Raw genomic sequence first — 27,062 nt, 5'->3', positions numbered from 1 at the left:
TCTTTCTGAAACAAGACATTTATTGAAAGGTTTGGAAAACCAAGGACTTTAGTAAGAACCATGCCCTCCCCACAGAGCAGGGGAGGGAAGAAGGGCCCTGAGAAAAACAGTCCAGTCTCTGAAGTTTCACCCAGCTGGGGGCTGAAGTGGTGGACCTGCAGCAATGGTGGTCCCTCCTCCTGTCTCCCAGGGAGCTCCAGGACGTCCTCCAAGGAGGTCCTTCTGAAGGCCCCGGTGATGCTGGATGCCACGGCGATGCCAGATACCCTGGCCGGGAATCCCATGCAGAGACGCCATGGCACTGGTCACATCTCCGTTGTCTGTTGGCCCAAGTCCTCTCTCCCATGGCAACTTGGACACACCGTGTGTATTGCACTGCTGCAACCTGCAGTTTGCATCCAGCCTCTGGCCGATCTCCCCCACCACGTGGTCGGGCTCCCTGGACCTCAGCTTCATCGAGTTAAGCCTTTAAAATGCAGGGAGCCCGGCTTGACCTCCCCGGAGTCTTGTTCTAACCCTGACTTTGCTGTCCAGAGTCTATAGGGGCTTTACCTGACTGCGGTACCCCTTCTTGGGAGGCAGACAGAAGATCTTTCTAAAAAAATTCCAGCACCTCCTAGCCACCTGCCACCTGCCACCCTGCTTGATGTTTTCTGCATTTCCACTGCTGCTGGTGGTGCTGTGGCTGGAGCGAGAGTCCCCAGGGTGACATTGGGGGGCTGGACTAAGGATGGTGCTGGAAACAGGGCTGAGCTCGGTGGTGGCGGTCCTGGACCCTGGTCTGTGCTCAGGAACGGCGGTTGTGGAGCCTGGTCTGTGCGAGAGAGTGGCGGTCCTGGATCCCCGGCTGTGCTTGGCAGTGGAGGGCTGAGGAGTGGCCGCCCTGGACCCCCGGCTGGGCTCAGGAATGGCGGTCCTGGAGCCTGATCTTTTCTCAGGAGTGGCGTTCCTGGAGCCCTGGCTGTGCTCAGGAGTGGAGGTCCTGGAGCCCCAGCAGTGCTTGGGAGGGGAGGGCTCAGGGGTGGCGTTCCTAGACTCCCGGCTGGGCTCAGGAATGGCGGTCTTGGGTCCTGGGCTGGATGGGGGTAGGCTGGTCCTGGACTCAGGAATGGTTATGCTGTACTCCTGGATGTATGTAGGACAGGCAGACTCTTGGGCCTTCTGCCCTGGCTCGTGGGCCATAGGCTGCTGGTCTGCTTGCTGGCAACCGGACCGCTCAGATTGAACCTCCTGGGCTGGGGAGGGGCTGCGGCTCTGGAAGTCAGGAGGATGGAAGGGCTTCACCTTGATGGTGCGAGTCTGTAATTTTAACTTTTTTCTGTGTAAAATGCGGTATGTGGCCAGGATGTTATTGCCTGTTTTGTTAGACAGAGTGTCCTTGATGTCTTCACAGCGAAAGCCCAGGTTCACCATTTCTTCTGTGACCCAGGTGTCTATGTCATCATTGGGTGGCTCAACATATGGCTTCAGTTCTTCCTCTTGGCCCATGTTCAGCCAGGGATCTGGCATGATGGCCTTCAGATCGCCTCTCTGCTCAGGGTTGAGGTTCAGCAGTGTTTGGAGGAGGTTTGCCACGTGAATGGACAGATAGCTCGGCACCACATACCGCCCGCTGGCTATCTTCATCATCAGCTCTGGCCAGCTCGTCGCATGGAAAGGGACGGTGTCCGTCAGCGTCTCATACAGCAGCACTCCCAGGCTCCAGATGTCCGAGGCACAACTGTCATACGTTTCGCCCAGGAACAGTTCTGGGGCCGTATATAAGAGACTGCCACAAAACGTGCTGCGTCGATGGATGTTGGAGGATGCGCCAAGTCCAAAGTCTGCGAGTGTGGCATTCATCCGAGCGTCTAGCAGCACGTTTTCTGGCTTCAGGTCCCGGTGAGCAACGCCCTTCTCGTGGCAGTAGTGCACTGCTGACACCAGCTGCCGGAAGACACCGCGGGCCGCGTCCTCCGACATGCGGCCGTGGGCACGGAGGTAGTCCAGCAGGTCCCCTCCGGGCACGAACTCCATGACCAGGTAGAGGGATTCCGCCCAGCTGATCACGTGGAATAGCTGGACGATGTTAGGATGCTGCAAGTCTGCCATGCAGCGGACTTCTTGCAGGAGAGAACTGCGTGTTTTGTCAGAGACCCGTTGTTTGATGATTTTCACAGCCACCTTCGTCTGCGTGAGCATGTGCATGCCCACCACTACGTTGGCAAAGGTGCCCTCGCCGATGGATCCAATGAGCTTGTAATGGGCACTGGGGGGCTCCTGGTCAACAGGGATGTCTGTAAACTCACGTGACATGGTGACCCCCTAGCTACACTCACTGACGATACTAACGATGCTCTCCAACTGTGCTCACAAACAATAACTACTAACTACGCTGACTAAATATACTAACTGTATCAACAATATTATTAAGTATGCTAATAATAATAACTATACCAACTATGCTGACTAAATATACTATCAATATTACTAACAATGCTAATAAACAATAACTATGCCAACTACACTGACTAAATAGAATAACTGTACTAACAATACTAACTAATAATACTAACTAAAAAAATGGGACCAAGGAAACAAGAGGGAAGGGAAAAAATAAAACGGGGGGTGGGGGTGGGGGGAGGGGCTAATAAACAATAACTATGCTAACTACACTGACTAAATATAATAACTGTACTAACAATACTAATAATACTAACTAAAAATAAATGAGACCAAGGAAACAAAAGGGAAGGGAAAAAATAAAATGGGGGGGAAACAAGGAGAAAACAAGCTAAAACGTCCAAGTCCAACAGGTCACCACAAATCAGCTTCCTGGGCTATAACGGACAGAAAGCTCAGCCCAGCCAGGGCCTTATATAGCAGCTATGGGTAATTTCATCACACTGGTGCTTTATGAGCTCAGAGCCAGACACTGACCATGTGTGGCTCAGGATAAACTACAGTGGATTTCTCAGTTTTGGGTTTCAAGACCTCTTTACTCTGAGAAAAAGGGGGGACCCCGAAGAAATTTTTGTTTATGTGGGATATTAAAGACTGATATTTACTTTATTAGAATTTAAAGTCTGTAGGATGCTTTAAAAAGAAAAAAAAAGTGTATTAGTTTTTCCAGGGGTGGAGAGTGTTGAATTTTGAAAAGCCCTTAAGATGATTTGTTTCCACTCCCTCAGCCAAGAAATGGTGCTGCCCTTTGAGAAGCACTACTTGGGTGTATAATAAAGTAACTTTTTATGTAAAATGATCATTTAAAAGGCATCTACAAGCAATTATTCTTTAAAACCACCTTGTGCTTATTAATACCGCAGCTTAGCTGAGTAGTTCCCTCAGAAAATACTTTCAGGTGTGTATTCATTTTGGATACCTTCAGTTTTGTTGTTGTTGGTTCGTTTGTTTTGTTTTTAAATAGATGGAACCTTGTTAAAAGTGAATTTGCTTCCAAAAGTGTCTACTTCATAGGCATAAAATTGGCTGGGCTCAGGTGAATCAGGTTGAAATAATGCTAGGGACACGAAGTCTACCAATTTTCACTATTGATTCAATCCAGTTAATTGTTTGCATAATTTCAGTTTCACAACTTCCAGAGGTAAGTGTTGCCTATTTTTTCTCTAATTAGTAAATTACCATATGTCAATGTTCGATACATTGTTTAGAACAGGTTTGTTGTCAACTTTTGTGTCAGTTTAAAATAATCTACTTCAAATCATGGGAAAATCGTGAATATTTAGTGATATATTGGATCTGATCTCAGTTTTCTTGAAGGGATACTTTTTTTCTTTAAGCTTTGCCTGATCCACTGTCCTGAAGCTCCAGATATAGCTGAAATGTTTTAAAACTAAACCATTAAGTCTTTCGGACTATACCTCCAATCTTTCTCCCTTAGCAGCACACAAATGGAATGAAACATCTTGGAATTATTATAATTCAATGCATTTCGGTAACTTATTTGTGCCATATTTATTTCAAGTGTGTTTTTGTTCTTAAAATTCATCCATTCAATTTTGTATACTTCACCAGCTCCCAGACACCGTTACCTTTCCATTAGTGACCTCTGATGCACCTCTTCCTTTGGTCTTTGATCTGTCGTGAGCCTTTTGATATTATCGGTGGTGTTTTGGGTCCTACAGAATGCCCCTCCCCATCACCCCACACACTCAGGATTTATAGGGACACTCATTGATACTGAGATATTCTGAAAAATACTTCTGTTCTGATTGATACCTGCAAAGGTACCAAATTGGACACCTAACATGGTTCCTGAAAGCAGAGAAACTTACAACTGTAAAGCCTCCTTTTGTCTGTTGTTGGAAGGTTGTGTGCTTCTAGAAAATTGTCCATTTCTTCCAGATTGATTAATTTGTTGGCTTATAGTGATTTCTTAAATTTTTTTGTATTTCTGTGGTGCTGTTGGCACTTCTCTTTCCTTTCTGATTTTATCAATTTGGGTCATCTCTTTCTTTGTTTTGATGAGTTTGTCTAAAGGTTTGTCAATTTTATCTTCTCGAAAACCTGGATCTTGGACTCATTGATCTTTAGAATTTTTTTTTTTTTTTTTTTTGTCTCTATTTCATTTATTTCTGCTGTGATCTAACTCCCTCCTTGTACTCCCTTAGGGCTTATTTTGCTGTTCTTTGTCCAGATCCCTTAAGTGTAAGAATAAACTTACACTTGATTTGTGATGTTTCTTGTTTGTTTCGGTAGGCCTGCATTGCTGTGAATTTGGGGTTGTTGTGTTTTCATTTTCATTTGTCTTGAGATATCTTTTGATTTCTTCCTTTATCTCATTGTTGACCCATTCATTATTTAGTAACATGTTATTCGGCCTCCATGTATGTGTGTCTTCCAGTTTTTTTCCTGTAGTTCATTTCTAATTTCATAGCACTGTGATCAGAAAAGACAATTGGTATGATTTCAATTTTCTTAAATTTATCAAGACTTGTTTTGCGGCCTAACATGTGGTCTATCTTAGAAAATGTTCCATGTGTGCTTGAGAAGAACGTGTATTCTGCAGCTTTGGGGTAAAATGCTCTGAAAATATCGATCAAATCCAAGTGGTCCCATGTGTCATTTAAGGCCGTTGTTTCCATATTGATTTTCTGTCTCGAAGACCTGTCCTTGTTGTCAGTAGTGTGTTGAAGTCCCCTACTTTGATAGTGTTACTGTTGATCTCTGTCTTTATGTCAGTCAATATCTGTTGTATATGTTTAGGTGCTCCTATGTTGTTTACTAGGGTTTACATGTTTACTAGGGTTATGTCCTCTTGTCAGATCGATCCTTTTATTATTATATAGTGCCCATCTTTGTCTTTTAATATATTCTTCATTTTAAAGTCTATTTTGTCAGATATAAGTATTGCAAATCCAGCTTTTTTCTCATTTCCATTTGCATGAAATATCTTACTCCAACCCTTCACTTTCAGCCTGTGTGTGTCTTTTGATCTGAGGTGAGTCTCTTGTGTACAGCATATACAAGGGTCTTGCTTTCTTATCCACTCAGCCACCCTATGTCTTTTGATTGGAGCATTTAATCCGTTTACATTTAAAGTGATTATTGATAGGTTCATAGTTATTGCCATTTTTTAAATTTGTAGTTAGATTGTTTTCATCTTTCTTCTGTTTACAGAAGCCCTTTTAATATTTCCTGCAATGCTGGCTTGGTGGTAATAAATTCCTTTAGCTTATTCTTTTCTGGGGAGCTCTTTATCTCTCCTTCAATTTTAAATGCTAGCCTTGCTGGATAAAGCAATCTAGGTTGTAGACCTTTGTTTTCCATCACTTTGAGTATCTCCTGCCACTCCCTCCTGGCCTGCAGTGTTTCTGTAGAAAAGTCATTTGATAGTCTTATGGGAGCTCCCTTGTATGTAACCTGCTGTCTTTCTCTTGCTGCTTTTAGGATTCTCTCTTTGTCTTTAACCTTTGCCATTTTAACTCTAATGTGTCTTGGTGTGGACCTGTTTGGGTTTATCGTGGTTGGAACTCTCTGCACTTCCCAGGCTTGTATGTCGGTTTTCTTCACCAGGTTAGGGAAGTTTTTGGACATTATTATTTCAAATATTTTCACGATCCCTTGCTTCCTCTCTTCACCTTCTGGTATTCCTCTGATGCACATGTTTTTGCACTTGATGTTATCCCAGAGGTCTCTTAAACCATCTTCACTGTTTTTATTCTTTTTCTTTTTGTTGTTCCATTTGGGTGATCTCTGCTAACTTGTCTTCTAAGTCGCTGATTCAATCCTCTGCTTCATCTAACCTGCTGATAATTCCTTTAAGTGTGTTCTTTATTTCAGTTATTGTATTCTTTAGTTCTAACTGGTTGTTCGTTATGATTTCTCTATCCTTCTTTATGTCATCTCTAAGCTTCTTAAACATTCTTATCATCAGTGTTCTGAATTCTGGCTCTGACAGGTTGGTTACCTCTGTTTCATTTGGTTCCAATTCTGGAGGTTTCTTCTGTTCTTTTATTTGGGACATGTTTCTTTGTTTCCCCATTCTGGCTGACTCTCTGTGTTTTCTTTGATGTATTAGGTAGATCCCCTAGGGTTCTTAGTTCTTGCTGGGTGATCTTATGTAGTATGTGTCCTTTATATTTGACTTGCACCACTTCCTTCTTCTCCTCTGCGTGTGCTCCGAAGGTGACTCTTGTGTTGTGTATATTGTCCTGTTAAAGTTGATCTTTAATTGCTTTTGGCTTGTGAGTAGGTGGGGTTAATTCCTAGGCTGACTAGTTGTGAGACCTGGCTCTGCCCAATCTGCTGTGTGAGGGTTGACCGCTTAAATGTGGTTTGGCCTCTGGGCTCTTGTGCCTGTAGAGAATTCCCTCTGGGTGTGTCACTTGTAGGTCAAACCTGGTAGTACTCTGGTTTGGTCTGGAGTTGGCCTCTGGGTGTGTTGAATCTCATGCCTCTTAAGCTGGGCTTTGGTGTAGGGCAATTTCAGATCAAAGCAAATCGCCAAGCACAACAACAACAACAAAGAAAAAAACAAAATAAATTCACATGTAAAAACAACCGATAACCCACACTCTATACAGGCAAAGATATCAAAGATATAAAAACAAAACAAAACCAAAAACAGCAGGACCAGTCTTGGGTTAAGCCCACCAAGTAATCTCCACATTGTCCTCTGCTATAACAAAGAGTCCTCTGTGTATTGCGCAGGCCGAGCTGGTCACCTGGTGCCCAGAGTGACCTTGGGACTGCAGATTTAGATGCGTGGGGCTGAGGGGTCTGGATGGTAGTTTCTACAAAGTCAGTGCAGTTTCTGCTCTTGCTTGCACATATGTGCACTGAGAGTGACAGAACCAGCCCTGTCCCAGTTCTCCTGAGTCTTAGGGCACGTCTTCCGTGTGTGTGTGTGTGTGTGTGTGTGTGTGTGTGTGTGGCGGGCGGGAGATTTCTGAGCTGCTGAAAGCCCAGAGCTGTGTCTGCCGCCTACTGCTGATCCCTGGGAGTGTCTCTGCAGTTGTAATTGCCCTGCCCTAGGCAGGCCAGAAAGGGTGAGGGCTGGGGATGGAGGGGTCTTCTCTTTCCCAGCCCAGCTGTGTCACAGTCTTCCCAAAAGCCAGAAAAGGTGGTGGCTGGGGGTGGAGGAGTCTCTTCTCTCCCAGCTCAGCAATATCACACTCGTCCCAGCATCTTCCCTGGGTCAGAGCTGCACACTGGTCTTCTCAGATCCTGAGCACTAATGCTCCTATGTAATCTGACATTACTCAGTTTAGGCGCCAACTTAAGTTTCTGGAAGTGCAGGCGTAGGATTGGGAGAGTGGGGGTACGGGCCCAGTTATGGAGTTTATGTCCTTTGTCCGACCTAGGGCCCAGCTGGAGGTTTTAGCTGAGGTTACTGCCTCAAATGCTGGATATGCTGCCCTCTCGGGGGGAGAGATCAGCTGTGGGATGCAGGGAAAGAGCCCACCTCCTGGCTTTTGTGGTTTCTGTTCCATCCTGGGATCCCCTGCGTCTCTATAGCCGTAGATGCGGGCTGCGTCTCCACTCCGCACCCTTCCCTCTTCCCCTGCTCGCCCAGTTTACCCACCTTCAAGTAATCCTCCTATGAGTCTCTTAGCTGTTCTGTGTGATGAGCAGAGAGTCCTTTGATGGGGTATAGAAGTTCAGTTTGTGGTAAGATCTGGAGGAGAACTCAAGAAGTCCGCCTCGCTGCCGCCATTCCTTTCTAATCTTCCTATTTTAAAGTTAGCTGATTAGTAACCTTAATTCCATCTGCAAACTATCTCCATGCAGTACCTAGATTAGTATTTGATTCACTAATGAAAGAATGGGAATCATGGGGACGTCTTGAGACTTGTGCCTATCACAATGCGTTAAACTTATTTAATAGTTTTTATTTATCCTGGTTAGTGTGAATATCATTTAGTACAGAAATATCAATATGTTTGATTATAGGTTATTGTCCTCGATCTTGCTTGGGAGCATTATGTAATAGATGGTACATACACATTATTACCTTTCTAAAATTAAAAAGAAAATTAATTCTAAAACACATCTGACCTCAAGGGTTGTTAAAGGGATTGTGGATGTGTTATAAAAAATTACTGGTCAAAGATATTTTCAAAATCATTTATATTTATATATACTTATATTTATAAATAATGTGAAATGATACATGTGTAGCACTTACTACTTGAGAGAAAAAATATTAATGTGTTTGCCAAAGTCATACATAGGGACCTTAAAGGGAGTTTTGAGATAGATTCATTATTTTGAAGATTCGGAAGGAGGGATCAATATTACAGATAAGAAGGGAAAGAATGAAAGATAACATTTATCAAGCACTATGCTATTCACTTTATATACAGTCATACAACACACGTATGTGTTTTTGTGTGTGTGTAGTTTAATCCTGAGAGCTTGTGTAGATTGTTATTTTTTCATTTTACATGTGCTGGAATCAAGAATCAAGGAGACTGAGTAAGTTGGTCAGCGTCACATGTTTAGTCAGTGAATTTGAACTAGAATTTGAACTTGACTCTGATTTCAAAATCTGCTTTCTCCATTAATCAAAGAAGCATCTATTTGGAAACAGATCTGGAACTTAAACTCTAGTCTCCTGTCCCACCCTGTTATGATAGTTGTTTTTGATTATAGATTTACAAGTGCTTTTTGAAATATATAAGATTTCTTAGAGGGACAAATTTATGATGCTTAACTTGTTACCAGAATTAATTTGTGTTTAGGATATCAGTTATATAGGATTAAAATTTTCCATTATATTAGGATCATTTTAATCAGTTAAACCTTAAGAATAGAGTCTCAATTGAATATTTTATTCTTGGATGAATTCTTTATTAAAAATTTTTTGCTATAAATTACCATCTCTCAAAATGACACAACTTACAAATTTTGTAGCCATTATTAAATGCTGGAAATAATAATACATTTTTCTAATCCTGGGACATTTCTTTACCTTCAGTGTTCTTAACTAATCTCTTATTATTTCTCAGATATTCACCTTGTTATTTCTTCAATATAAAATATTCATTTTTGTAAACTAAACAGCTCCCCTGCTGATTTGTTTAAATTCCTCCTCGCTGTTTTGGTCTCTGTTTTCTTTATGCAGTAAAGTGTTGACAGAAAGCAACTGTACAGAGAGATAAAAATATGCATCATTTAGAACAACAAATCACAGTGTAGTTTTCAAGAGAGTACTTTAACCAAGACTGGAGAAACACAGATGTAATAAGTGTCTGAATAGGAATTGCTTCCAAATTGTTACTAAAATAATCTTATTGTTTTTCATTTTGATTGCCATGGGATAAAAAAACTAATAGGCATGCATAATCAGGATTGTGCACCGTTTTGCAAAATACATGTGAAATGAAGACTAAAGATTTTCTTAAAGTCTTTATTCTGTTCCTGTTATTTTGTTTTTATATCCACAAAGAAAATAGTTTAGCATGATTTATGATGATAAAAATTTTAAAATCTTGGCCCTTAGAGAACAACTTTATGATTCAACAAAATAAATTTCATCTTACATAACATGGATTCTTTAACAAAAATAACTTCACTAATGAATCTTCGAGATAGATGATAATACTGAATATGATTATTTGAATATTTGTCCATTTATACTAAAGCTCAGGAAAATTAATTGCTGTCAGTAGGATAAATACAATTTAATTAACTGTGTTGGGAATATGTTGGGAAAATGGTATGTTGGGAAATTAAGAAGTTGAACAACTGAGAAAAGAGACCTAGGTTTTGCTTTTACCCTGGCCTCGAGCAAGGGTGCTCTGTATCTCTTTTGTTTGTTTTTTATTATTTGTTTTTGTTTTATAGACAACATTCCAAATCAGGCACTAAGATTATGTTCTCTTAGAATTGCTTCTATAATTTTGGCTCGGAAGAATTGAGATTGGTTAGATTGTATTTGAATCATCCAAAGAAGGCATTTTATTCTCAGGCACTGGCTTATCGTTCAGCCAAAAAGTATAGAAACATATAGAAAAATAATATATGAGCTTTTGGCCAAAACACCATGAAAGACAGTGGAAACTGAAAGGCTAAGATATTTAGGAATAAATAATTCCCTCGTGGTTAGAGATCTAGTATATGAGTGTCTGTTTATAGAGGGGACCAATGGGGCTCCCTGATATCCTGATTTTATAGACTTGTGTTTATACCTGGGAGTCTGCTGCTCAACTCCAAAGCCACGGGAAAGGAGATGAAAGAAGAGAACATTTTGAGCTTTAACGCTGCATTTGATGTGTGGCACATTATGTGCTGTCACTTAATAACTTTGTATTTTCCAAGCCAAACTTCCAGTGTAGAAGACCATGATCATTTCCCCATTGTTCCCCAAGGTGCCTAATGATGTCTGTAATTCTCATAATTGCCAAGAGGCGAGTCTTATAAGATCTAGCACTTGGGTGAAGAACTAACAAGGTGAGACAAGCAGGAACAAGCACATGGGAAGTTTCTATAATATAATGCTTGTGGAAATGCAAAACGTGTGACAGAGCTGGGACTCAGAAGACCCAGGTTTGAGTGGCAGCTCCATAACCTACTAGTTATGTAATCTTGGCCATGCTGTATAATCTCTCTCTGGAAGTCAGTTTCCTTGGCTTTAAAATGTTGAGTGTTCCTGCTCTGCTTGACCTGGCAGAGTTTTGTAGCCTTTGCAATGCAGTCTAACATGTTGCGTATCAGTCGGCAAACTTTCATTTGCAAATGACAAAAATGGAAACCCAAATATGCAAAGGAAAACAGGATTTATTGATTGATGTGACTGAATGCAGAGGCAGGACTAGTTTTCAGTCTCAGGACTCTGTGGCTCTTCACTCTTAGCTCTGCTCCTCTGTGTCTTTGGTTTCTAACTCAATGTGTATCTCTGGCCAGGATACTGGACGTGCCTTAAGTTCAGTCTAGTGGGGAGGACTGCCTCTTTCTGTCTCAGTGAGTTTCATTGGTTTCTTCCAGCTTTGATTGTCACATGCCCATCCCTGAACCAGGTTCCATAACCGGGAAATATGATATGGCCCTGGGCTAAGGCCAGTCTGGACCTATCACTGTTGCTGGGTGTGCAATCAATCCCTCATAAACCAGATGAGGTGAATGTGGGGAGGTGGAAGGTGATTCCCCAAAGGACTTTCAGGGCACACTTTTACCAAAGTTGGAATTCTGTGCCACAAGAACAACTTTCCATTGAACAAGATACTATTATTCTCTGTGAAGAGAATATTTACTGGCTTAAAAGAAAAGTTAAAAAATAGTTACATGGACATTCATAAAAACCAAGAAAGCCAAATTTCAAAGGCAAGTTTTATTTAATAAACCATTCAGGAAAAAGACCAGAAATGTACTGAGGACAGATAAATACAATAATGTGAGTGACGCAGAATTCTCTCCTTTATGCACTTTGGAAAAGAATCATCGTGTCTAGTGATACTAACTTCCACCCTATTAAATGACCATTTTATGAGACTGTTTTCACTTCTTTCTTGATCCTAACCCAAGAAACAATTCATTTTTAAGGAGGCTGAGCTCAGTCCAAAGGGATGGGATTAGGAAAACTTCATCCCTCGCTGAAATAATAGGAGAGTGTAATTTGTGAAGCCTTGGAATCTTTAGTTAGAACTAGCAATTCTTTCTTAGAAATGTACATGTTACTGCCAAAAGAGTAGCTACACAAATTGTGAAATTTGTTCTAATTTTCAGTGACTAAGTGGGGTCAGAATGAAAAGGATTGAAGTAGGGGAAATTATGAAAACTAATAAAATATTATTTGGGAAAAGCAGACATCTGTTGGAGGCATGCTGTTGCTGCCCCTGCAGAGAACAGGGAATCCGAGGAGATTTGGAATAAACAAACTTGCAAGGGATTTAGAAAGGCAGAGAGTTAGACAACTGTAACCCAGGGAAGAAATTGATAATTTAAAATGGCCTTCTTGCCTCCGATAAGGGGCTAATATCCAAAATATATAAGGAACTTATACAACTCAACAACAACAATAAAAAAAAAAAATCCAATTAAAAAATGGGCAGAAGACCTGAATAGACATTTCTCCAAAGAGGACATACAAATGGCCAATAGACATATGAAAAAGTGTTCAACATCACTAATCATCAGAGAAATGCAAAAAAAAAAAAAAACCCACAATAAGATATCACCTCATACTGGTTAGAATGGCTATTATCAACATGACAAATAGTAACAAGTGCTTGAGAGGCTGTGGAGAAAAAGGAATCCTCATACACTGTTGGTGGGAATGCAGACTGGTGCAGCTGTTATGGAAGGCAGTGTGGAGGTTTCTCAAAAAATTTAGAATAGAATGACCATATGACTCAGGAATCCTTCTCCTGGTATCTACCCCAAAAATCTGAAAACATTTATCCATAAAGACATATGACTCCAATGTTCACTGCAGTCTTATTTATGGTGGCCAAGACATGGAAACAACCAAAGTGTCCTTCAATAGATGGTTGAATAAAAAAGTTGTGGTTTATATACACAATAGAATACTACTCTGCCATAAGAAAAGATGAAATAGTTCTACTTGCGATAACATGGATGGATTTTGAGATTATTATGCTAAGCAACCTAAGTCAGACAGAAAAAGTCAATAACTATATGATTTCACTGATATGTGGGATATAAAACTGAAAGCAACAAAAGAACAAGACAATAGAAGAAACAAAGACTCATAGACACAAACAATAGTTTAGTGGTTACCAGAGAGTAGATGAGGGTAAAGGAGATCCAATATTTGGTGATATATAGATGATGTATTACAGAATTGTACATCTGAAATCTATGTAATTTTACTTCTTAAATTAAAAGTCATTAATCAATTGCCACCCCAACAAACTTTAAAAAATAAATAAATAAAATAAAATGGCCTTCTTTGTTCCATAAACTTTACATTCATCATTTCCTTTAAACCTCATGATAAATTTTACAGATAGGGAAACTCAAGCCTTTGAGAAATTAAACAACTTGCTCTGTTATCACAACCACAAGTTATTACAATTACCTGCAACTGCTCAATATTAGAGATGGGGCTTTACCTGAGAATCAAGTGGATCAGTGGTGGTCATGCCATGACTTGAGTATTCCATGCAACTTCCTAGGAATTAGAACAAACTTTCTTCATTTGAGTTGTTTCCTCACATTAGATATATCTTGAGAATCACTTTTTGGATTTTTCTACAACACAGAGTTGCATGCCAGAATTAAATAAGATATTGTAAAATATTTGACTGTTTCCAATTTGGGAAGTCAATGGAAGACAGAGTATAGCCTCCAGAAACAGAGCAATCTTGTAAGTAGAGAAGTCTTGATCTTTAAGAAAAGGAAACGCTGAGTCAAAAGACAAGTATTTTCAGAAACTTTGAAAAAAATCTTGTCACTGTTTAAGGGCAACTGGTGTTTGTGGAGATGTTCACTGTTCTTAAAGACAAGTTTCTGTGGTTAGAAAAATTGGGGAAATACTCTGTGTTGTGTCCACCTCTTGGAATCCTGTGTGGATGAGTGTGGTACCTGGGTGTTGTCCTTACTCCCTAGTCTCCAGGGAGCGCTCAGGAATGTGTGGAGCTGTTGGTTGCTTGGACCTCTGGACAGGCAGACACAGGCTTGGGATACAACAGTTAGGAGGGTCTAGAAAGAAATGCGTAAAAAAGACTTGATAATCTAAATGAATATTTCACCTTTTGAGCAGAAACTTAAGCAGCTGGGGCTGTCTTGGCAATTTGATGGCCTGAGGAGCTGACTTCTCTTCCTGGAATTGCTGCTGTGTCGTCTGCACAGAGAGGCCTCTTCATATGGTGGAGACCTGGAATCATTTTTCTGTAACTCTGTATCTGTTAGCCTGTCAGCTTGGTTAAAGGCTCTGAGAAGCCCTGAGGAGTAGAAACTTGCTTATTATCTCAGAATTTCTCAAACTTCCTCGATCATATATTACTTTTTTTTTTTTTTTTTTTTTTGGTGGAAACGTCTGTTAACATCTTCTAGACCACAGTTAGGGAAATAAAGGCTGGAGATATGACAAGGGTCAAATGATGAATTTTGAGGCCTGAGGCACTGAAGAGATGATGGTGGTCTTGTCAAATATAATTCAAAATAAAAGAATGTTAAGGTATAAAATAAGGTAAGGAAGTCCCATAAACTTCTAATTTTCTAAATGATGAAAACACTTATTGCTTACTGAGTGCCAGGTACTGTTCTAAGTACTTCATGTGTATAAATGTGTTCAAAACTCACAACAGTAAACTGAGAGAGATTAAATAAATTGCATGAGGCTACTTGTGGAGTTCGTGGTAGAGCTGAGATTCAAAATGAAGCAGTTTGGCACCAGAGTTTATGCTCTTAAACAATATATATTCTGCCTCAGGTGAACAACTTCGATGGTTTTGAAAAATATGTTGAATTTTAGTCAGAATATTTTTCTTTCTCTCTTTTTTGTTTCCTTTTCTGGAACCCTAAGCAGCAGCATAGTTTGACTTCTGGGTAATCCAACACCGAATATAGGAATTTTATGTTATATTACTATAAAGCTAATTGCACCTTCTGTTCATCCACTCACTTCCCGTTATATTTGTATATCATAAAGATAGGAGATTGCCTGAGCTGGTTGCCAGTTGGTGTTTCATTTTGTTCTGAACTAAGGGAAAGGAATCAGCATGTTCTGAGGGAATGTCAGAGCGAAAGAGAAGGCCACTAGTGGGAAAGTCAAATATACATTTGGGTGGGTCATCACCATCTTAAATTAAAAGACATTAACCAAGAACATGCACTTAGAGGCTTTGCAGACTGTGAAGGTTGGGCTCAGACTGCACGATAATTTGATGTTAGTCAGGAAGTCGCTGATGACAGTAATAACAAGGCCACGGGACTTGAAGGAAAGAGATGTGGGAAGGAGCAGCTCCTTAACTCACTGGATACAAGGCTGCCACTTTCTGGATGTCAGGGCTTGGGAAGGCAGGGAGCATTGTGGGCATTACAGGGGTGGTAGAGGCTGCCTAGATAAGCAGGAGGTTCCTATTGAGGAGGTGAGTTTTAGAAGCAGGAGCCCCAACATTGTCATCATCATTATGGGATCTACTGCCTTCTAACAGTTTGAGCTTTAAGGCAAGAAAAGTAGTCTTTCCAGACCCAACTTGTTCTTGGAAGTTTGTATCAGTATACGAGGACGGACAGCTAAGTTCATGAGAAAAGTGCTAAATACCTCATTGCTGAATATCACTATGGTCACCTTTGAAGTACTCCCCTTGGGAAGCTATGCACTGATGCCAGTGCCTAGTCCACCCTTCAAAGCAATGTTGGAACGCTTTTTCTGGAATGGCCATGAGAGCTGTCGTCATATTACCCTTGATGTCCTGAATGTCATCAAAATGTCTTCCTTTCAATATTTCCTTTATCTTCAGGTAAAGAAAGAAGTCATTGGGGGTCAGATCAGGTGAGTAGGGAAGGTGTTCCAATATAGTTATTTGTTTACTGGCTAAAAACTCCCTCACAGACAGTGTCATGGGAGCTGGTGCATTGTCGTGATGCAAGAGCCAGGAATTGTTGGCGAAAAGTTCAGGCTGTCTAACTTTTTCGCACGGGCTATGATATGCTGAATATCATATTCAGCAATGATATTCAGCACGTCCAAATAGTAAATTCGGTTAACTGTTTGTCCAGTTGGTGCAAATTCTTAATGAATAATCCCTCTGATATCAAAAAAGTTTAGCAACATCATTGCAACAAGTTCGTGAACTTCATTTTCAGATCCTGTATTGATTAACAGGCTCAGATTTTGCTTCTAGAAGTGAGTGAACTTGAGCTCATAGGAACCAATGAGCACCTATTATACACAGATGCTGAGGTGGGTGGGTGAAGGGTTCAGGCAGAGAGGGATGCTAAATCGGCCACATTTACCATCTTTAACTAATATAGGCTTAAGTTAGAATTTTATTAATATGATACAGGGCTGGGTCCATGGTTAGATCCAGGTTCTATAAGACCTGAAACGTATACAATTTTGAAACGACTTTAAAAAAAAAAAAAAAAAAATGCAAAGTTAAGTACAGATAGAAATATTTATATAGAATGAGAAAAGAAATTATACATATAAAAATACTAACAAATATAAGAAACATCACAAAATCCAGAAGACTAACATAAAGAAATTAATTAATTGCCTGACACATCACTTTACTACTTTATTTTAATCTACGTGCTGTGGCTATATACTTTATAATTACCTCTCTTAATATGATAATCATTTTGAAATATCATTTTCTATAGAGGGAATATGGAGATAATTCAGTCTTACCAGTAGCATGATTGATTGGAATTTATTTTCATTTATTGGTAGAAAAATTTCTTTCAGCTTTTCATTTTTTAAAATTAATAATGTCTTGTAAATTTGGGGGATTTTGGTCAAATTTGGGAAAACCATGATCATAATGAATTGTAAGATTTTTATGGCATTTCATATTTTGGGTGGACAGTGGCTGATCTTAAGTACTCTGAATTAATGGCCCTTGTTAAATGGTTTGTCATCAGTGTCCTCATTTAGTGGTATTGTATGAATTTTGTATTGTTTTCACTGATGTCAGTATTTCATCTAAAATCAGTAAGAAATTTAAATCTTTTTTCATATGACTATATGATTAACTCCTTCATAATTAGATTTTTAAGCAACTCATGAGTCTATTCATTATTTTTATTTCTTTTTGATGGATTGCTGCTTTTGGTACAATCTGAAAAAATTTGTAATATTTGCCTTTTATTGTTAAAATAATTTTAATTGGTTACATGACTATTCTTTGTCACTTTTATTGTAGATTCCATTAATGTTTTTATGTGAATTTTCTTTTAGTTGTTTAATAAATGTAAAAATGACAAAAGATGGTTCCCTTTGTGTATATCCAAATTAGTCATCATAATTTTTCACTAGTTTTATTGCAGTGTCTTTCCAAATTGCAGTTAAAATGGTATATTCAAACTTTATAAAATATGCCATTAAAACAGAAAAAAAAGTATAGTGCATTTATATTGAATACATTTCTGACAGGAGAGCACTTTGAATTTTGACTAGGCGTCAGTGATAATGGAATCCTCTGGTTATAATTTTAGACATCTGGTGACTGGAAAATTTCCCACAGATTAGCTTTTATTTCAAAACTTTCATCTTCACTACCCGTCTCCTTCAGTATCAGGCATCATAGGGTGAACCCGTGTGCTGATAGGACTTTGGCCCTGCACCTTCTTATTGTGCTGATGGTGGGTTGTAGGAGTTACCTGGGTGCCATTGCTACACCACGAAGTCTAGCAATCACTTAACTGTACACGAACGTGATGTTAACCACATAAGTATTTCCCCAACTCTGCTTTCCCTTTGTCTGGATGCCAAAGATGCCCACAGCTATTCCAAACTGTTGTGGTTAAACATCTTTTGCAAATATAGAAAACATGTTGATCATGTGAACATATTGCTAGGATCTGTCATAGGCCTTGGAAACAAACTGTGCTTGGAAGGGGTTCTTCGGTTCCGGGTAAACCTGCCTCTGGCTCTACTTCACTTGGAACAAATCACTTAGTGAACCATAAAAGCACCGTCCATGAGACACACTGGCTAGAGGATGCCAGAAACTGAGCTAATTTCAAATGTGTCTCTTGTGAAATGATCAGGTATCACTGGTCTCAATTATACCTTTATGAATTTGGCTCAAGACTCTTGGTTGCTGGTGACAGATACCCAATTTTAACTAGTCATGGCTTTGGTAGAAGGAATTTATTGGCTCAGGTAATAAAATAGTACAAGGTAAGGAGGTAACTAACCAAATGATGACCTGGATTTGAACAGCTTCGTATCTATTCATCTGTTTCCTTCTTTTCCTGTCTCCTTTTCTCTGTTAGTTTTATTCTCTACTCCCGGAAATGACCTTTTCCTAAAAAATGATTAAAGGCAGTGTGGGGTTCTGTGGCCCAAGAAACTAACAAAATTGTTTTTCAGTTCCTGTTCGGAATCATCCTTGCGAATAGCTCTGGCCCGTCTTGGATGATGTGCTACTTGTTGAAGCAGTGACTTTTCTGTGCCTCTCCATGGAGACAGCAGGGGTGGGGCATTGTGATTAGCATGTGATGTTGAGAGGGAGGAGCAGGTTTCCCAGAGAAGCAGGGTATCATTTTGGTCAGATAAAACCATAATTGTTCACTGAGTAGCTGAGGCCAAGGCCTGGTATGGAGGTGGGCATGGACATCATACAACTGATGAAGACCACCTCAGGGAGTGTGCCATGCCTTGTGACTTATCCCCACTTTGAAGATAAATTTGGGCACAAAATTCACTAAGTCTCAGAAAGTGTCTTCTCTGTGATTGTTAAAGGTGTGCCTTTTAAAGTGTGCCACAGTGTATTAGGAGTTAATTCACCTAACCCATCATTAATACGTGGGTAAAATAGAACTAAATTAGTTCTAAAAATCATGCAGGGCTCTAACTCATATAATTTGGAATTTAGTAGCTAGTTGTCAGTTGGGAAACAAAGAGATCCAAGGGCCAAGAAACTTTCAGAAGCAACATTATTAATGTTTATATTAAAATGTTAAAAAGGGAATGTTTAAATTAAACTATTATTGATCTAAACTAAGACAACTGATATTGAACATTGAAATTAAAGACTCAGCATTTTTGTTCTGAAGTCAACCTGGTGGACAACATTAATAGTTTGGTACTATTTGTCTTTGAAGGGAAGATGGATGGTGAGCCCTGAGAATAACCTTCATTTCTATCAAATATGACTTAACAAATTTGGAATGCATTATAATTTGTGTACATTAATAAAGTTTGTAATTACTTGTTAATTGTTTGAGATTCTATAGTAATAACATGGTCATACATAGATTTAAAGAAATACAAACTTTATGGAATTATAACATATAAACTAGCTCAGTTGTTGAAACTTTATTCTTCACTTATTAGATATATACTCTTGTTCTGAAAGAAATATATTGCCTATTGGGTGATACCTGAGTGAGAAACATTCTCAGTGGTAGAATGTTACAATGACATTGTCTTGTTGTAATAAAAAAAAATGGTATTATACTTTTTAAAATTAGTTTCAGGTGTACAAAGCAATGTAATAGTTAGATGTTCACACCCCTCACAAAGTGATAACCCCCCCAATCTACTACCCCTCTGACATTGTATACAGCTGTTACAATACCATTGATTATATTCCCTATGCTGTACTCCATATTCCGTGACCACACACACAAACACACACACACACACGTGCGAGTGTGTGTGTGTGTGTGTTTGGTATTATGCTTTTGAGTGAGGTGACATAATTTAGATTTTGGTGGGTGTTAACATGGTGTCAACATAGAATGTAAAATTTAGAAATTTGATATTGAAAGGGACTTTTTAACCCTGTATATAAATAATTTGTATACTTCACTAAAAAATGTAACTGCTCTTATGGGAGAAAATATTTTTTTGAAGTTATTGTATTTTATTTAGAGAAAGGAGTTTGTGAAATAGCAATTTTAGAGGGATAAACCTTGGAGAGGTCAGGAAAGAAGTTGAGCATCGGTAACTAGAAAGACATAATAAAATTAATAATAGGCAACATTTATTTAACTTTTACAATGTATCAGACCCTGTTCTAATCAATTAATGCAATCTAATCAATTAATCATTAAATTAATCAATTTAATGCAATAAGTACAATTATTATCTCCATTTTGGAGAAGAGAAAATCGAGGCTCAGGGAGGTAAAATTTTTCCATAACTCAACTGGTAAGTGATGGAGCTGTTTTTGAACGCAGCTTGGCTCCAGAGCTCTTAACTACGCGTTGGAAACATGTAGAGTGAAAAGATACTTGTTTCTCAATAAAGAAATAGTTTGAATTTTGAATTCACTATGTTGACACCATGTTAACACCCACCAAAATCTAAATTATGTCACCTCACTCAAAAGCATAATACCAAACACACACACACACACACTCGCACGCGCGCGCACGTGTGTGTGTGTGTGTGTTTGTGTGTGTGGTCACGGAATATGGAGTACAGCATAGGGAATATAATCAATGGTATTGTAACAGCTGTATACAATGTCAGAGGGGTAGTAGATTGGGGGGGTTATCACTTTGTGAGGGGTGTGAACATCTAACTATTACATTGCTTTGTACACCTGAAACTAATTTTAAAAAGTATAATACCATTTTTTTTTATTACAACAAGACAATGTCATTGTAACATTCTACCACTGAGAATGTTTCTCACTCAGGTATCACCCAATAGGCAATATATTTCTTTCAGAACAAGAGTATATATCTAATAAGTGAAGAATAAAGTTTCAACAACTGAGCTAGTTTATATGTTATAATTCCATAAAGTTTGTATTTCTTTAAATCTATGTATGACCATGTTATTACTATAGAATCTCAAACAATTAACAAGTAATTACAAACTTTATTAATGTACACAAATTATAATGCATTCCAAATTTGTTAAGTCATATTTGATAGAAATGAAGGTTATTCTCAGGGCTCACCATCCATCTTCCCTTCAAAGACAAATAGTACCAAACTATTAATGTTGTCCACCAGGTTGACTTCAGAACAAAAATGCTGAGTCTTTAATTTCAATGTTCAATATCAGTTGTCTTAGTTTAGATCAATAATAGTTTAATTTAAACATTCCCTTTTTAACATTTTAATATAAACATTAATAATGTTGCTTCTGAAAGTTTCTTGGCCCTTGGATCTCTTTGTTTCCCAACTGACAACTAGCTACTAAATTCCAAATTATATGAGTTAGAGCCCTGCATGATTTTTAGAACTAATTTAGTTCTATTTTACCCACGTATTAATGATGGGTTAGGTGAATTACACTGTGGCACACTTTAAAAGGCACACCCTTAACAATCACAGAGAAGACACTTTCTGAGACTTAGTGAATTTTGTGCCCAAATTTATCTTCAAAGTGGGGATAAGTCACAAGGCATGGCACACTCCCTGAGGTGGTCTTCATCAGTTGTATGATGTCCATGCCCACCTCCATACCAGGCCTTGGCCTCAGCTACTCAGTGAACAATTATGGTTTTATCTGACCAAAATGATACCCTGCTTCTCTGGGAAACCTGCTCCTCCCTCTCAACATCACATGCTAATCACAATGCCCCACCCCTGCTGTCTCCATAGAGAGGCACAGAAAAGTCACTGCTTCAACAAGTAGCACATCATCCAAGACGGGCCAGAGCTATTCGCAAGGATGATTCCGAACAGGAACTGAAAAACAATTTTGTTAGTTTCTTGGGCCACAGAACCCCACACTGCCTTTAATCATTTTTTAGGAAAAGGTCATTTCCGGGAGTAGAGAATAAAACTAACAGAGAAAAGGAGACAGGAAAAGAAGGAAACAGATGAATAGATACGAAGCTGTTCAAATCCAGGTCATCATTTGGTTAGTTCCAACCTGCTTACCTTGTACTATTTTATTACCTGAGCCAATAAATTCCTTCTACCAAAGCCATGACTAGTTAAAATTGGGTATCTGTCACCAGCAACCAAGAGTCTTGAACCAAATTCATAAAGGTATAATTGATACCTTTGATAAAGGTATAATATAAATTGATAAAGGTATAATAAAGGCTTTATAGTATTATATATAATATGATCTGTGTACTATATAATACATATTATAAAACATTAATACATATTATTTAAAAATATTATTTATTCACTTATTGTTGAGTCTTTGAGCTGTTTTTCATTTTCACTGTTAAAAACAGCTCTAGTGAATATCCTTCTACATAAATCTTTGTGCCATTCCTAAATGTTTCCTTAGGATGCATTCTTAAATGTAGGTTTACTGGTTGAAGAATAGGAGGAATGTTTTAAAGGCTCTTGATAGTTGCTGTGTTATTCTTCAGGAAAGTACAATGAGAAAATCACAACCACAGCTTACATGTGGGGGAAGGAGGATGAGGCAACTCCAAACAGACGGAGGTCCTGCTCTATTTCTGATCATGTGTCCTGCCTCCTGGATAAATAAGAATATTCCATGTGTGTCTTTTTTGTGCAAATACCTTTTGGAGTAGACCAGTTAATTTGATTTTTCATCAATCACGAAAAGACAAAGACAAAAACAAATAGAACCCTCCTAAAGGAGAATTGAAACAACAGTTCTTTAGCTAAAAGAAAATGAAATCAAGAAAATTTGATTGAAAAATTTAACTGTATGTAACATATAGTTAAAATTTTATTTCAGGAGATTATAAACCGTTGTTTTCATTAAGTAGAATTATTTTTTGTTACTCCCTGCATTTAAATTAAAAAGTATAGTTTGTAGGAGGATGATAATTAAATTTTTCTCAACTCCAACCCGACATACCTTGCTTTTCTAGGCACTGAGACCAATGTTTCCCTCTGATTCATCATTTAAGATTGTTTTATGAAATTGTAAGATGGATTTCTGAGGGGTTCAAAATCACTGTTTTTTAATGGCTTAGTTGCTTCTTGTTGATTGTTCAGCCATCAGGAAAGGAAAGGACTGTTAACCAAACAAATTGCTGGGTAGGTTTTCTCTATCCCTTCACTTTTAAAATACTGGATCTTTATGTTTAAATTGGGTTTCTTGTAGACAACAACTTTTTTTATTCACTCAGATGATTCCTATCTTTTTACATATATATATATATATATATATATATATATATATATATATATATAAATTTGTTATCATAGTCAACACTGAGTTTAATTTTTTTTTTAAATTTCTTAATGGGTAATATTGGGGAACAGAGTGTTTCTCCAGGGCCCATCAGCTCCCAGTTGCTGTCCTTCAATCCAACCGTGGAGGGCACAGCTCACTGGCCAATGTGGGAATCGAACCAACAACCCTACTGTTCAGAGCTCGTGCTCCAACCAACTGAGCCATGTGGCCACCCCGATTCCTATCTTTTAATTGGTATATTTAGACCATTCACATTAAAAATGATTATTGATATAATTGGATTAATATCTATCATGTTTGGAACTTTCTATTGTTCCTGTTCTTTGTTGCATTTTTTCCTTTCTGTTTTTTTCTTCTCTGGTTTTAATGATCATTTCACATAATTCCATTTTTCTCTCCTTTCTTAGCATATCAGTATTTTTTTAGTATTTCTTTAGAATTATCAATATACATTTACAACCAATCCAAGTCCACTTTCAAATAATACTATACCACTTGACAAGTAGTGCAGGTATCTTATAACAACATATTTCTAATTTCTCTTTCCCATTTCTTATAACATTGCTGTCACACATTTCATGTATCCATGTTATACATTGTTACATCATTATTACTTTGAACATACACTTATCTGTTAGATCAATTACGAATTAAAAAATTCAAAGATTTTATTTTACCTTCATTTATTCCTTCTCTGACACTTTCTTTATGTAGAGTTGAGTTTCTGACGTACCATTTTCCTTCTTACTGAAAAAAATCTCTTTTTCACATTACTTGCAGGACAGGTCTGCTGGTGATAAATTCCTTCACTTTTTGTTTTTCTGAGAAAGACTTTCAGTTCTCCTTTACTTTTAGAGAATAATTAAACTAGATACAAAATCTAGGTTTGCTGGGTTTTTTTCTTTGAACTTTAAATGTTTCATTCCACTCCTTTTTTGCTCTTACAGTTTCTGACAAAAATTCAACCATAATTATTATCCTTGTTCATCTATAGGTAAGGTGGATTTTTATCCCTAGCTTCTTTCAATACCTTCTCTTTGGTTTGCAGTTTGAATATGACATGCCTAGGTTTATATATTTTGGTACATATTTGTTAGTCTCTGTACTTCCTAGAGCTGTGGATTGGTGTCTGTCATTTTAATTTTGGAAATTTCTCAGCTATTATTCTTTCAAATATTTCTGTTTTCTCTCTTTCTTGTTTTTCTGGTACTAAATTTAAACACGTTATGTCTTTGGAAATTGTCCCAGAGTTCTTGGATATTCTGTTCTGTTTTTCTCATTATTTTTCTTTTTGCATTTTAATTTGTGAAGTTTCTATTGACTTATCAACTCCCTGATTCTTTTCTAAGTTTTGTCCAATCTACTGATGAGCATATCAAAGGTATTATTCATTTCTGTTAGCAATGGTTTTGATTTCTACCATTACTTTTTTTCACATTTTAAAAAATTTTTATTAAATTTGTTGGGGTAACATTGTTTAGTAAAACTAGGTTTCCAGTATATATTTTTATAATACATCATCTACGTATTGCATTGTGTGTTCACCACCCAGAGTCAGTTCTCCTTCCATTACCATATATTTGAACCCCCTTTCCCTATTCTACGACCCGTCCTTCCCCCTTACCCTCTGGTAACCACTAAACTATTGTTTGTGTCTATGGGTTTTTGTTTCTTTGTTTATTTGTCTTATTTCTTTATTGCTTTCAGTTTTATATCGCACATATGAGTGAAATCCTATGACTCTTGAATTTTTCTGTCTGACTTCTTTCACTTAGTATGATAATTCCAAGATCAATCCATGTTGGTGCAAATGACAGTATTTCATTTTATGGCCAAGTAATAGTGCATTGTGTGTATGTACCACATATTCTTTATCCAATCATCTATAGAAGGACTTTTTGGTTGTTTCCATATCTTGGCCACTGTGAATAATGCTGCTATGGATATAGGGATACATATCTCTTTACAGGTAAATGTTTTCAGATTTTTTTGGTAGATACCCAGAAGATGGATTGCTGGGTCATATGGTAATTCTAGTCTTAATTTTTTGAGGAAACTCCATACTGTTTTCTATAGTGACTATACCAATTTACATGCCCACCAGCAGTGTATGAGGGTTCCTTTTTCTCCACAGCCTTCCAACACTTGTTAATACTTGTCTTGTTGATGATAGCCATCCTAACAGGTGTGAGGTGGTATATCATTGTGGTTTTGATTTGCATTTCCATAATAGTTATGAAGTTGAGCATCTTTTCATATATCTGTTGGCCGTTTGTATGTCTTCTTGGGAGAAGTATCTGTTCAGGTCCTCTGCACATTTTTTCAAATTGGATTGTTTGTTTTTTGTTGTTGTTGAGTTGTACAAGTTCTTTATATATTTTGGATGTAAGCCTCGTATTGGAGGTATTCTTTGCAAATATCTTCTCCCATTTGATTGGTTGCCTCTTTATTTTGTTGATGGTTTCTTATGCTGGGCAGAAGTTTTGTGTTTCAAATATTCCCATTTATTTGTTTTTACTTTTACTTCCCTTGTCCTTGAGGTCAAATTCATAACATTTTCTCTGAACTTAAGGTTCATAAGATTAGTACCTATATTTTTCTATGCAATTTATTGTTTTAAGACTTATGTTTAGGTCTTTGATCCATTATGAGTTAATTTTGGTATAGGGTGACAGCAGTCTAGTTTCATTCTTTTGAATGTGGCTTTCCAATTCTCCCAGCACCATTTATTGAAGAGCCTTTCTTTTTTCCATTGTACATTTTTTACTCCTTTGTCAAAAATTATCTGCCCATGTATATGTCGACTTATATCTGGGTTCTCAATTCTATTCCATTGGTCTGTGTGTCTAGTTTTCTACCAATAGCATGCTGTTTTGATTATTGTCACTTTGCAGTACAACTTAAAGCCAGGAAGTATGATACATCCAGCCTTGTTCTTTTTTTCTTAGGGTTTTTTGGCTGTTTAGGGTCTTTTGTGATTTCATACAAATATGATGATTTTTTTGGTTCTATTTCTTTTAAAAAAGCTATTGGGATTTTGATAGAAATTGCATCAAATCTGTATATTGCCTTGAATAATATGGCCATTTTAACTATGTTGATTCTTCCAATCCATGAACATGGAATATCTTTCCATTTCTTTGTGTCTTCTTCAATTTCTTAAATAATGCCTGTAGTTTTCAGTGTTTAGATCCTTCACATCCTTTGTTAAGCTTATTCCGATGTATTTTATTCTTTTGAAAGGAATTGTTTTTTTTATTTCTTTTACTGAAATTTCATTGTTAGTATATAGGAATGCAATGGATTTTGTACATTTATTTTGTATCCTGCAAATTTACTGTATTTGTTTTTTGTTTCTAATAGTGTTTTTGGTGGAGTCTTTAGGGTTTTTTATATGAAGAATCATGTCATCTAGAAAAAGTGACAATTTACCTTCACCATTCCCAATTTGGATGCTTTTTATTTCTTTCTCATTGCTCTGGCTAGGACTTCCAATACTGTATTAAATAACAGTAGTGAGAGAAGACATTGTTGTGTTGTAGCTGATTTTGGAGGAAAAGCTTTTAGTTTTTCACTATTAAGTATGATATTACCTGAAGTTTTGTCACATATGGCCTTATTATGTTGAGGTACTTTCCTTCTGTACCCATTTTATTAAGTGTTTTAATCATAAATGGATGTTGTATCTTGTCAAATGCTTTTTCTACATTTATTGATATAGTAGGATTTTTATCTTTTGTTTCTGTGGTGTATCACATTGATTGATTTGTGTTTATTGAACCATCCTGTGCCACTGTAATGAACCCCACTTTATCATGATGTATAATCTTTTTAATGTAGTTTTATATTCTATTTGATAGTATTTTGTTCCAGATTTTTGTGT

General features: G+C 37.8%; 2 protein-coding genes across 23 annotated transcripts in view; one reads left to right on the top strand and one right to left on the bottom strand.

The window, feature by feature from the left end:
* The window catches only part of ADAM22 (ADAM metallopeptidase domain 22), a 230,886-nt gene that overhangs the window by 66,652 nt on the left and 137,172 nt on the right, over nt 1-27,062 (top strand). The window lies entirely within an intron of this gene.
* Nucleotides 311-2,575, bottom strand: LOC148758353 (serine/threonine-protein kinase MARK2-like). Its single transcript, XM_088797598.1, has one exon. The coding sequence runs from the start codon at nt 2,293-2,295 to the stop codon at nt 538-540; it is 1,758 nt and encodes a 585-aa protein (XP_088653724.1). The 5' UTR covers nt 2,296-2,575; the 3' UTR covers nt 311-537.

This window comes from Rhinolophus sinicus, chromosome 4 (assembly GCF_057876585.1).
Source record: "Rhinolophus sinicus isolate RSI-liver-muscle chromosome 4, RSI-T2T, whole genome shotgun sequence".
Lineage (NCBI taxonomy): Eukaryota > Metazoa > Chordata > Mammalia > Chiroptera > Rhinolophidae > Rhinolophus > Rhinolophus sinicus.
The sequence above is the reverse complement of the archived record's forward strand: the minus strand, read 5'-3'. Positions and strand labels throughout refer to the sequence as shown.